General features: G+C 45.4%; 1 protein-coding gene across 1 annotated transcript in view; it reads right to left on the bottom strand.

Moving 5' to 3' along the window:
* The window catches only part of LOC120057198 (unconventional myosin-XVIIIa-like), a 110,307-nt gene that overhangs the window by 46,477 nt on the left and 50,922 nt on the right, over positions 1-12,908 (bottom strand). The window contains exons 3-15 of the mRNA XM_039005682.1: positions 10,237-10,324; positions 9,877-9,983; positions 9,564-9,740; positions 9,192-9,402; positions 8,784-9,027; positions 8,514-8,577; positions 8,249-8,393; positions 6,802-6,813; positions 5,874-6,044; positions 5,194-5,284; positions 4,857-5,049; positions 2,155-2,241; positions 188-326 (exon numbers count right to left, since the gene is read on the bottom strand). Coding sequence (XP_038861610.1) covers positions 188-326; positions 2,155-2,241; positions 4,857-5,049; positions 5,194-5,284; positions 5,874-6,044; positions 6,802-6,813; positions 8,249-8,393; positions 8,514-8,577; positions 8,784-9,027; positions 9,192-9,402; positions 9,564-9,740; positions 9,877-9,983; positions 10,237-10,324 — 1,729 coding nt within the window. The remainder of the gene's footprint in view (positions 1-187; positions 327-2,154; positions 2,242-4,856; positions 5,050-5,193; positions 5,285-5,873; positions 6,045-6,801; positions 6,814-8,248; positions 8,394-8,513; positions 8,578-8,783; positions 9,028-9,191; positions 9,403-9,563; positions 9,741-9,876; positions 9,984-10,236; positions 10,325-12,908) is intronic.

The following is a 12,908-nucleotide window of genomic DNA, read 5'->3' as shown; positions in this document are numbered from 1 at the left end:
TTATTTTGGAGAAGTAGTATTAAGATAAGATTGGATAATATAAAACGAGATTGGTAGGCATAGTAGGTGTGATAAGTGTAGGTTAGTGTCTATTTTAATCAAAATAAATATTCAGTAAAAATAAATAATATTTGAAGTATAACAATAGTGATGGATTTTTTTTTGTGAGGCGTGTGTGTCTCTGTACCTTTGCTCTCGCCCTCGGCAGGGCCGTAGTAGCTGAAGAGACGTCCCAGTAGAGTGTCCTCAGAACCCCCAGGCTGCAGAGCCTCCTCCTCCATCAGCCACAACAGGCCCCGCGCCTCATCAGTCCTCAGCGTCCGAACCTGGCACACACACAGGTCAGACTCGCTTCCAACCCCTCACCTCACTGAATAGATAACATCTACTGTACTCTGACACATTTTCAGTCCTTCGGATGGTTGTAGAATCAACAGTCTCACCAAAATACACACAAACAGACTAACTGGGCATCAGTTTGCTTTTCAGCCTACACATACATACTGACTCACTTTAGAAAACACACTCAGCCAGCCCACTCCTACTCAAACTCCAAGGCCTGAAGCGAAGCCAGCTCTGATCATCTAACCATCTACTTTGTGGGAATCATTCCGGGAGCCTGAGGAAATTTCATCAACATTTGTTGTAAGGCTTTCACCTGGAATACCACAACACCTCCCAACTCTCCTGACTATTTCCACAACAAACACTGACACAAAATAGTGTAAAGGAGTCAGCTGATCATATTTAGCACCAAAATACCTCGCTGACAACACAGTGAAACACTGCTTTCAGATTCATGCTTTTTAATAAATAACAACCACAAAAAAATGCAATCTTTTTTTTTCATAAAGCAATTGCAGTCAGGGTTTTTTTAAGGTCCAGATGGCAGAGAGGGACAGGCCATTAGCCATGACTCTCATTAGGCCTAATATCAGAGTAATAGCTCAGAGAGCACTGGAGCGTTCAGGAAGCCTGCTCTAAACAGGCCACTTCAGAAATTACCACAAGAATGCTGGCCGCAATTGAGATTTTTGGTATAATTGAACTCTAACCCCTTTTTGTCTTCAAATGGCTCTTTCTGAATTAAAGAATAAACAGTGTATACACACCTACTGGTAGAATCTGAAGAAAATGCTTTTTATCAGTGTTAGCACATTGTTATTATCAATAGAGAATGATAACTACTGTAGTAGTGTTGAGTGCAATGGCCTTTTAGACCTAGAAAAAGCTCAGCAAAGCCATATAAAAGGCTCTCTGTTAGACACACAAGTACACAGTAAAACCTGTTCCTGGGCCTCGCTAAAAGCCTTCATGGCAAGCAAACAGACCCCAGTGAACCCATGGGCACTGAGTTTTTTATGTCAGGGGACCACATTTGAAGTGTCAGTGTAAATCCAACTGTCAGCTTTCATCCTAGTGTCTCGACATCAACAGAGAGTGATCTCTAAGAGCGTGGGCTGTGCTGTCCCATTCTTTTGTTTTTGTCAGCCTTCAAAGCTTTGGCCTTCTGCAGCCATCTGCTATAGCCTGGTTCAGTGCTTTTGATGACAGCTCCAGCAGGGCCAGGACCCCTTAAAAGGCAGAGCACTCAAACCAACTTATTACACCGCCGACCATGACACTCTCAACACCTTGTCATTTTTGTTTCCATGGCACACACACTGGAGGAGAAGCAAAACACAGATTTTTTTTCTTCCAGCTGAGTGGGTTTTCTAGTCTTTGTTTACTGGATGAAATGTCTGCCTTTTCCTTCAACCCTCCCTGTTGATTCCTCTACAGAAGCATTCGTATATTATGCACACTGAAAACGTTTACAATAAACCGAAAATTCTAAAATCTGCAAAAATGCATACAACTGACTCTTTTATGAGTCACAAAGGACTCGTGAATGTAATTATATGTGCGTAACAGTGCACGGTAAAAACGGTGTGGGCAGTGAGAGAGGCAGGGTGTCAGGACTACAGAACAAAGTGGCAAGAGCTTCAGAAGGGAGTTTAGATAATGATGCTCTGGAATGTGCCATTACTAAAGAGAAATCGCACAGAAAGGTGGAGAGACAGAGTACTGCTGTACAGCGTGATGCTGCCATGGCCATAAACTCTGTAACCAGGCAAACTCGTGTGAATATGGGTATTAAAGGAGTGTCCTTACCAGTGCTTGACTTGACGCTTGGTCTACTGCAGCTACAGACAGAGAGGTGTTAGGTTCCATGTCATCTAATGGAAGCTCTATGTTCTCCTAGAGGGTTGACAGGGGGGGGGGATTAGTAACCAATGACAACAACATAGGTCTGAAGACATGGTGCCAAGTTTGAAGTTTTCTACTATAGGAATTAGTTCATTATCACCTACAGTATAGACATAATAACATAATAAATAGTAATAGAATGTTGTAAACTGCTCATAAACTGCTGTTAAACGGCTACAGGCTATGAAAGTCAAAGCATTGTGTTTTTTACAATGGGAGTGATTAGACATACATCGGTTAGGACAGAGTGTTGGCAGGGATAATTCAGCCCTATTATGATGGGTGTATAGTCTAGTATTCTGCTATGAGAAGAGAGGGAGTTAGAGAGTGGAGAGTTATTCATCCTCGTCGAGCGAGCAGCTCCACTGCTGTGCAGCTCAGCCCAGTTCACACAGCCAGTGATGAGTGACCTCGCTTTGGGCTCGGCAGGGGAGGAGAAATGGCAATCATATGGCCATTATATAGGCTCACTGTGTGACACTATTGATGAGAGGGAGGAAACCATGAGCTCTATGTAGCGCTAACTTGCCATGGCTTACAGGCAGGAATAGTGCAGATTTTCTGTCCTGATGTATGGATTGTATGGGAGTATATATATTTGAATCCTTAAAGCAGGGTACCACAACTAGCGGCCCGCGGTCCGAATTTGGCCCGCTGGTGATTTTATTTGCCCCCCCAAGTTCTCTGAGAAAAATTATTGCTGGACATAAAGGACTGTAAAAACACTAGCAAATCAACTCCAAATAATTAACGTTTTGAAAATATGTCCCAAAGTATTCCCACGCATAATAGATATGTGTGATCATATACAAACGTAAGCAAGGTTTGAAATGATTATGTTTTAATCAAACACTATATCTGTTTGGGCTACTTGTAGTCAATTTGCAATATGCACATGTTTTGTAAGTATGCTCAGCCCCCTGACCATCCACTCAAGAAGAAATTGCCCCGCATCTTAATCTAGTTGATGATCCCTGCCTTAAAGTTTGAATCAGCAGTTTCTACATCAGGGTTTCCCAAACTCAGTCCTGGAGACCCCAAGGGGAACACGTTTTGTTTTTTCACCTAACACTACACAGCTGATTCCTATAAATCAACTAAATCGGCAAGCTTTCATTATTTGAATCAGTTGTGTCAGGCTAGGCTAATAACCAAAACGTGCACCCCTTAGGGTCCCAAGGACCGAGTTCAATTTTCTTACTTATTTATGATATGCACCCAGTGATTTATGTAGCACATAACTTATAAATGCCTCATGAGCTTAGTTCAACTGTTGTACCCATTCAGAACCCAAAATATAAGCTTGTTATACTCCCAAGGTTTGTAAACAAAGTAAATGTAAACAAACACTATATAGCCTCAAAACATGGTTAAAACATCATGAATGGTCTGTCCTTGCATCCATAGCTCTGTCTATGAATTTGAGAGTGGTTACATTTCTCCAGTCCCATCCCTCAGCTTTTTACCGAAACAGGGGCGGGGAAAACGCTTTGTTATTGTTTTAACTGCTGATTGACGCTTTAAAGCGTGTGTGTGTTAGTGTATGTGTTTTAGTGTGTGTGTGTTAGTGTATGTGTTTTAGTATGTGTGTGTTAGTGTATGTGTTTTAGTGTGTGTGTATGTAATTGTGTGTTAGTGCATGTGTTTTAGTGTGCGTGTATGTTAGTGTGTGTGTGTGTGTGTGTATGTGTGTGTGCGTGTGTTAGTGTGTGTCTTAGTGTGCTAGTGTGTGTGTATGTTAGTGTGTGTGTATGTTAGTGTGTGTGTGTGTGTGTGTGTGTGTGTGTGTGTGTGTGTGTGTGTGTGTGTGTGTGTGTGTGTGTGTGTGTGTGAGAATGTTAGTGTGCGTGTGTGTGTATGTTAGTGTGCGTGTGTGTGTATGTTAGTGTGCGTGTGTGTGTATGTTGGTGTGTGTGTATGTTAATGTGGGTGTGTGTGTGTGTGTGTGTGTGTGTGTGTGTGTGTGTGTGTGTGTGTGTGTGTGTGTGTGTGTGTGTGTGTGTGTGTGTGTGTGTGTGTGTGTGTGTGTGTGTGAGAATGTTAGTGTGCATGTGTGTGTATGTTAGTGTGTGTGTATGTTAATGTGGGTGTGTGTGTGTGTGTGTGTGTGTATGTTCATGTGTGCGTATGTGTGTGTGTGTGTGTGTGTGTGTGTGTGTGTGTGTGTGTGTGTGTTAGTGTATGTTAGTGTGTGTGTGTGTGTGTATGTTAGCGTGTGTGTGTGTGTGTTAGTGTGCGTATGCGTTAGTGTGCGTGTGCGTTAGTGTGCGTGTGCGTTAGTGTGCGTTAGTGTTTGTGTGTGTTAGTGTATGTGTATGTTAGTGTGTGTTAGTGCATGTGTTTTAGTGTGCGTGTGCGTGTGTGTATGTTAGTGTGTGTGTGTGCGTGTGTGTATGTTAGTGTGTGTGTGTGTGCGTGTGTTTGTGTGTGTGTGTGTATGTTAGTGTGTGTGTGCGTGTGTGTGTGTGTGTGTATGCGTTAGTGTGCGTGTGCATTAGTGTGCGTTAGTGTTTTTGTGCATTAGTGTGTGTGCGCGTGTTAGTGGATGTGTGATGGTGTGTGTGTGTGTGTGTGTGTGTGTATGTGCACTGTGCATATTAATATACCTCTTTGTATCTCTCTAGCTCCTGTACAAAGGTGCGCTGATAGAACAGTGTCTGCAGACGCTCCTGGGTGTAGTTGTGGCAGAGCTCTTCAAAGGTGGCTCCGCGCTCCCGCTTGGCCAGGCGAGGGTTCTGAAAGCCCGGGGTGTCCACGATGAGCAGGGAGCACAGAGAGTGCTGGCTGGACTTCAGAGCCCTGACACACACACACAGGAAGACACCCCCCCCCAAAAAACTCAGCAAGACAACAAGTACAAGGCAGCAGACCCTAAACAGAGAGGCCAGCTGTAGTGATGTCCGTGCGTCATCTCCCTCCATCTCTGGTAAAGTAGTGACTAACCTGTTGATGAGGGAGACGAGGAGGGTGAAGAGCTCCGAGTACAGCCCAGATGCCATGGCTTCTAAACACTCCATGGCTGTGGTCTTGGAACCTGGTGGGAAAACAGGCGAGAAGAGACAAACAAATTTACAACAATATGTCTGTCATCAGATCAGACTGCATATATCACAGCAGAGGCACAGAATACTCTGCTTACTCCAGTGAGTGTTTGATTTGAAAATGGGAGAACTGCAGGGAACCAGCTAAGCCTAGTGCTATTGCCCTTGAATCTCAGAGATGGTCTGAGAGGAAGACCGGTGAATCACAACCATGTCTTATGTGTGACAACGTGGGAGGGAGGGCAAGGTGGGAAGGAGGGCAAGGTAAAATAAAGACTAACTGTCAATTTTTACTGTGATACGGTTCTGCCTATATGTCCTTCGAACTGTGCGCGTCAACCTCTGATAAAACTCCCAGAGGTACTGTACATGTGGGAAAAAAATCAATGGAATGCAATTATCATTTCAAGGGCAATGCATGGAGGACTTCTAAAATTGTCCTGATATATTTTCGTTATACCTACCTATCAATAACCACTCTGTTTCTGTGGTAGTCATTACTAAGATAAGCTTTAACGTTCAGAGACGTGTGTCATCTCCCCTAGGTGATGAGCTGGTGTGCGTGCATAGTCCCAGGTGTACCTGAGGCTTCTCCTGCTGCATCGTCTGTCCCCTTGCGTATAGAGCTGGCTCTGGGCAGGGTGCCTTTGGCCTGGTGCTTGAAGATGGAGGAGGAGAGCTCTTCCAAGGTGCAGCCCAGCAGGTAGGCAGCCTTCTGCGCCCACTCATGACGTGCAAACTGTTTCCTACCGGCTGAGACGCACAAAAATACCACCATTATCTCCTCTGCCAACAACCATGGGTCATACAGTGTCTATCCACGACAGGAGACTACAGTTACTGGAGTAGGAGGTGTATTTATGGGTTTGATCGACCGTGCCCTAGGCTAACACCGCTGCGATGCTATAAAAGCTAATAATAATCCCCTCATCAGGACAGTGAAATGTAGCCTACAAAGAACATGCACGGTACTGGGCATCCAAATGGTACAAACCCAACATTTTCTCATTTGTCCACAGTCCCATTAGCTAAAAGCCTTTTTGCTGCTACTTTTTCAAATGTTGTTTTTCTCACAGCTACAAGTCCTTCATCCACAGTAAATGATTACAGGGACTATCATTCCAAAGTACAATGACTTTGCATTAACACAAGCCTCGGTCTGCAAACCAAGTTTGACTTGAATCTGGTGGATGGGTGATGAGATGTGAGTGGATAGGAGTGGGCTTTCATTTCAGTGCGTTATTGGAGAGGAACCCTCCTCAGACACTTAAGAGGGTGACTGACTAGGGAACATAGAACAGTTGGTCTTCTGACTGAGGCATGCTGTAATCTCCCTGTTTCATCGGCCTATGAGAGCGTCACATGCCGCTGTGTTGTGACAAACAAGAGAGATGTGAAGACGATCAAAGTGAAACACTGAGAACTTCATTAAAATGCTAATGACACCATGTCTGCTCACAGTGATAAAAGCACAGAGGCAGAACATAACAATATGGAGAGGGTGTTTTACCTTTGTCTTCGTCTGCGATGCAAGGGGAGCGGCATGCAACATGCAAGTAAGAACAGGTAGTTAAAACAGTTGGTACAGAAGTCCTGTATACAGTGGATGAGCAGACAAACTTTGATCTGATAAGTTGATCTGATAAGCCTTCTCTCACACAAACACAACATACACGCACAGCACTAACCCTCAAACAGCAGCAAGACCACATTGAGATGCGGGGGGAGAACGAGCATGCAGGTTCTGACTAACACACTGCATTCAGGAGCTTTATTGAAAAACCTCTTCTGAGAGTTGAGGAATGAAACAGCCCACACTTATCAGCACACCCAATCAACCTCCCATTCATTGTCAGATCTACTGGAAGGAGGTGCATAAAGTCATGCAATTCTTTAGTCTATCGACACTGCAACTCATGAATAAAGGTGTATAGTGCCCTCTGGTGTTACCTAGTCAAACTGCACTGCTTATCATTCGGACGTGTTTCTTCAAACCTGCAATGAACTCACCCATTTCTAAACTCTCTATAATACTACTAAGATGTTTTAATATTACAAGAGGGCAACAAGTGGTAACTGATTTCCATCAAGTGGCAAACAACACATTTTTGTGTCAATTATCTGACAGATTGTAACCCAACAAAATGTGTATATTTAGATTGTAGTTGATGAATTAACCCTTCAGAGGAAGAGAGGAAAAGGAGATCAACACAGTAGAAGACACAGAAACACCCAGAAGGGTGTTTGTTCGGGTTCATTACCAATTTCCTCGATGACTGACACTGCAGAGAAGGCAACGTTAGACAATGTGAATAAACATTCCAACTGCACTCACACCCATTTTCATTACAGTGTAAACACTGTCTTGTTCTGGGCTGTCAGGCAAATAGCAATCAAACATACTGGGTTGTTCCCTGCTGAGGTACAGCAGCAAGCAGACACTGGGAACAAGGCAAGGTATTTAGACAGCTTAAGGCTGATGTTGGGCTGGGACGTTGTCGCCTCGTAAGCTGGAATACCCGACTGTCTCAAACTGACATCAACCAGTTTGGTTCTGTGTTGCGCACGGCTGAACGGTAAAGGAATGCAATTAACATCTCCCCTGCAGACAGTAAAACTTGTCATTATTGACAGGGCCTCTAGACTTCACAACTGTCTTCGTCACAAATGTTCTCTGCCCGAGAAGCTCCTTGAAACAAACAAATAAAGGCCCTGGATAGATGGCAGCATCATGAATTCTGTTATTTTGGAATAGACCCAATATCTCTTTGCTTGACTTTACTCTTGCAACTACACTATGTAAATTCTGAATATTTAGTTGAATCTGTCATTGTTAGTAGTAAATTATCTGTAATTTAAATACAGAATGCAGCTGCATTAACACTATAAGCGTCTGAATTAACATCTGACATAGTGACTGAGTGGGCTCCTGGTGTGTACTGTACTGTAATTCTTACCCTTGGTGGCCCCTGCAGCTCCTAGATGATAGATGGCCCCCAGGACCAGCCAGAAGGCCCTCTGCTCCTCCCCACTGATCCCCAGGACCTTCATAGCTGCCTGCAGCTTGGTGAACTGCTGGGAGGCCCGCTGCTTCTCTTCAGACTGGGCAAGCACGGGGGGGAGAAACAACAGGAATCTGTATGGACTGTCTTTATGAATCTATTCACTCTAAACCAAATAAAACATTCCTGACAAGGTCTTTGGGGCCCTGGCAAGAGTTACCTTGGGTTGAGGCATGATTCCGAAGGCGCTGTTTTCAGCAAAGTGGTTAAAGTGCAACTCAGTCCTGGAATGGCAATCAAACAAGCTGTCAGTCAGTCACCATGAAAAGACTACCCCTGACAGAGCTACTCAGAGTTTCTGACCAACAGACACTCACAAGTAAATAAAGGACAGAGAGAAGAGAAAGATAGAGAGGAGAGAGACAGAGAGAGAGGAGAGAATAGGTAAAGGTTCACTCTACACAGAGGTCTGAGGAAGATGACAGCTTACTTTAGAGAACTGTCAGCTCCAGCCATCATGTAGTAGAACACATTGAAGGTGGACTCTCCCTCTGGCCGCCTGGTCACCCTTAGCTTCTCCAGCAGCATGGTCTGAATGGAGGCCGAGGCCACCTGGCCAGCCTGGTCAAAGTCCAGGGACACGATGTGGGAAAAGCGACTGGCGTTCCCGTTCATGGAGGTGGAGCTGTTCCCAAAAGCCTCCAGGATGGTATAGACCGCCTGCCACTTCTCCGCTGGGAGACACACAGAAACAAGCCAAATAGTACATACATACATGCTACATACATGTTGCAAGTAAATATCAGACATACAGTGAACTGTGAAATGAGGAAGAAAAACAAGTTGTTCTCTAAACTGTGTTCTAACTTACTGCATGTTCTTTCCCCTCGAAACCTACCAGAGAAGGTCTTGCCAGTGCTGCCAGCGATGGTGACCAGGTACTGGACCAGGTGTTGACAGTTGATAGTCTTGCCGCTGCCGCTCTTGCCCAGCAGCACAATAGACTGGTCCTGACGCGTGGTCAACAGGTTCCTATAGGCTGACTGGGCAACACCATAGATGTGAGGTGCCGTGTCCTCCCTCCTGCACCCCTTAAACATGTGCATCACCTGGGGGGGAGGGGGAGAGAGAGAGATGTCATTCTCACCATATAAAGCCCCACAAATTAAACAAATCCAGTCCTACTTGCCCTTCCTGGTTTACTTGCTACTCTAATAGAAGATATACCCTCCCCTATCCTGCTAACCCCAGGCTCCACCCAGGACTGTACCTTCTCAGAGTACATGGAGGGGGCGCTGATGGGGTTGATGACCACCATGTTGGGCCCAGCGTGGGTGTGTATGAGGTTACCCCCGTAGCGCTGGCGCAGAGAGTGCATCACACTGGACTCATTGAGGTACTGCAGCGAGGACAGGTCCTCCACACGGTCAAACAATGGAGGGTTGGCCTACACACAGGGGTCAGAGGTCAAAGAGATCATACATTCCAGACTTCAGATAATGAGACAAAAATTCAATAGGTGAAAATGTTTGGTGCCCTGCTGGGGCTAAACAGCATGTACATTTTGGTGAGTTTAGGCTAACCTTCTCCACATCATCTTCATCCACATCCAGCAACGAGCCGTCGCTCTCCAGTCTGATCTTGACTTTCCCCTCTGGCAGACTGCCTGGCTCCGTCTTCAACAGGGTCGCTGTGTTGACAGAACAGGGTCAATAGGATCTACAGCTACTCATTAGCCACATATTTAGTCATCTAAATATGTTGTGTTTGTCTAGGCTGCATGTGTTATATTCAATACAAGTGTGAAATAGTGCACAATCAATACAAATTTGGTTTACTATTTCTGTCAGATAAATCAACAAATGGAATCTGTGATGTACATTTAATATGTTTTAATGTGGCCCCTATTGTGGTGAATGGCCTAGTGATTCAGGTCTACTAACCCAAGGAGAATCCATCCTTGTGAACCAGCCATACTTTCTCTGTGCCGTACCAGGCCTTCTCAGCAGCTATTTGCTCCTCGGTCTTCACCTAGGAGAGAGACAGGACAGACAGACAGGGTTAGTTCACTGCTATAAAGCTCAAAGGCAGGAGCAGAGGTGAATACCCAGAGAGAATAATTAGCTAGATGAATGAATAACACCAGTGGAGGGGGTATTGTCACCACAGTAACCGGACAAAGTGGAACAGGAGGACAGGAACAGGTGTGGATTGAGGTCTGGTTTCTTCATCTCCTTAAGGGAGGAGTTTTGGGTTCCAGGTCTAGTTCTCCCCCACGCAACATTTGACCCAACCGCCCAGTAGTCCACCCACCCCAAACCCCCAACTCCACACCTAGCATCCACTCATGGCCCACTAGGCAGGCCCCTGGTCCCCACTCTGGTTACAGAGAGGGATCTGATGGTAAACACAAACTACTGAGAACCCACTCTCACTAATGATAACAGGACAGATGGTACATAACCCAATACAACAACACATGACTTGACTGGCTGCACATCCGTACCACATACTTCACCACAATGTTTATGAAGACTGTGGTAGATCTGCAGTATAATATGAGCAAACTAAAGACACATATCCTATGACAATTTATATGTGGACACATCATGCAATTTGAGTAACTCGGGTTTTCCTCAAACACGACCTGAAAATCATAGTGAAAAGCAAGACACATCACTGGTAAAGCATAGACACTCAGTGCAAACCTACTACAAAGGGTAGAATACTGAGGAACTCACTTCACCGGCAGTTAAAAAAGGTTTAATAAGTCATGTATTTCATGAGTTTCTCACTATTCTACTGGTTTATCATCACAGATACAAAATCCCAGATGAGGATGTTGGTTCTGTGATTTACACACAACAGCACACTCCAGGGAAGGGACTGAGGGAGATGCATGGGGTATTGCAATCAGGCATAGCAGTGGCCAGACCTTGGGTTGAGAGGCGGCCGTGTGGGCCGCCTGCAGGAGGGCCACGGGGTCCTGATCCAACTGTGTCTGGAAGAGGGCAGGAAGAGTTGGGTTTAATCAAGGTCAGAGGTCAACTTCGAAGTTCATACTGCATGCTGAAACATGCCAACAGCCATGTAACAAGTATCTTCCGTGAATTTGGCTAGAGGGTAGCATAACACATGCAGATGAAGAAAACAACTGACACCCACACGTTTGCTGTGAGAGAAAAAAAATGGGGGGAAAAATTCTAATCCTTCTAGCTTTACCAGTCTAAGTGACTAAGTCCAGCAGAGCCCGTCTGTGTGGGACTGCTTAGGTCATATTACTGGGACTTCCAGCACTGCTGCACGGACATAGGGAAAGAATTCAGTCCGTAACAACATGGTGGGGGAATGAGTAAGGGGTGCAGGCAGAACCCCAGGTGGGTGAGACAGAGGTAGGGACGGCGGGGTCAGTTAAGGAGAGCAGGCTTACACCCCAACACGAGACACAAGCACACAGTCCAGCCAGGCCTTGTGTGAGGGCGTTGGGTGAGTGCCCAGCCTGGGGAGCGGTGTGACAGGGGACAGACAGTACCTATGAGGAGACCACCGGATAGCCACGGCCACGAGGACAGCAGCAAACAGCGGAGCAACACACAGAGGGGAGGGATGAAGAGATGAGACAGCAGAAGATGGGAAGGAGGAGCCAGGAGATGAGAGGAAAGGGTGATATTAAAAACAGATCACAGAGGGGTTTTTAGAGTGGATGTGACAGCTGTGATCTGGGATCAACGGTTCAGTCTCAATCCAACATCAAAGAACACAATATCCTCACCAAGTGGATAAAAACAGACTTGGACTTCAAGGGAAATGAACACCCCTTTGTCAGAAAGTGAATGTCAAAAGGACAGAATACAAATGTAAGGACATAGATGTGTGAATCCGGCAAATGAGGACATGACTGAGTAATGATATTGCCTGTTGAGAAAACAGAAGGGACAAAGAAAGGGAGAGAGAGAGAGAGAGAGGGAGAGGAGAGGAATAGTCTCTGTACATAGGTGAAGCAGGGTTCAAAGGTCAGCCACTGGAAAGCTGTGTGTGCCATGTCATATCAAAATAATGAATATTTTCTCACTTGACTAAAATCTATATTGTAACTGTACAAACATGTTGTAATTAGTTAGTTATAGCACTACATTATATTAAGTTTGAGTTTGAAAACCCAGCTGTGAAGTCACACCAAAGCCTCCTCCCAGACAGAGAGATAGTACCACACGGGACCTCCATTCCATGAACCCTTATCCATATGACTTAGCCATGATGATAGGAGACCATATGACTAAGACTGACAGACTCTGATCTCTAAGCTGATGAGACATAAAATGGATGCTGCTAGTCGGGGTTCACATTACAGCGCCACAGGGCACCGCATAATTCAAACCCTGCTGCTAGTGGTCAACACCAGATTGGGTCCACATGCGACAGTGCACCTGTCCCCATGCGGGAGCACAGCAGGGTGGCACGGACCAATGGCAGGGTAAAATTTGGTAATAGTACAGCAGGGTGGCACGGACCCATGGCAGGGTAAGATTTGGTAATAGTACAGCAGGGTGGCACGGACCCATGGCAGGGTAAGATTGGATAATAGCACAGCAGAGCAGGCAGACACACAGGCTGA

The sequence above is a fragment of the Salvelinus namaycush genome, chromosome 12, assembly GCF_016432855.1.
Source record: "Salvelinus namaycush isolate Seneca chromosome 12, SaNama_1.0, whole genome shotgun sequence".
NCBI lineage: Eukaryota > Metazoa > Chordata > Actinopteri > Salmoniformes > Salmonidae > Salvelinus > Salvelinus namaycush.
Note: the sequence above shows the minus strand (reverse complement) of the source record. Positions and strands in the feature narration are given on the sequence as shown.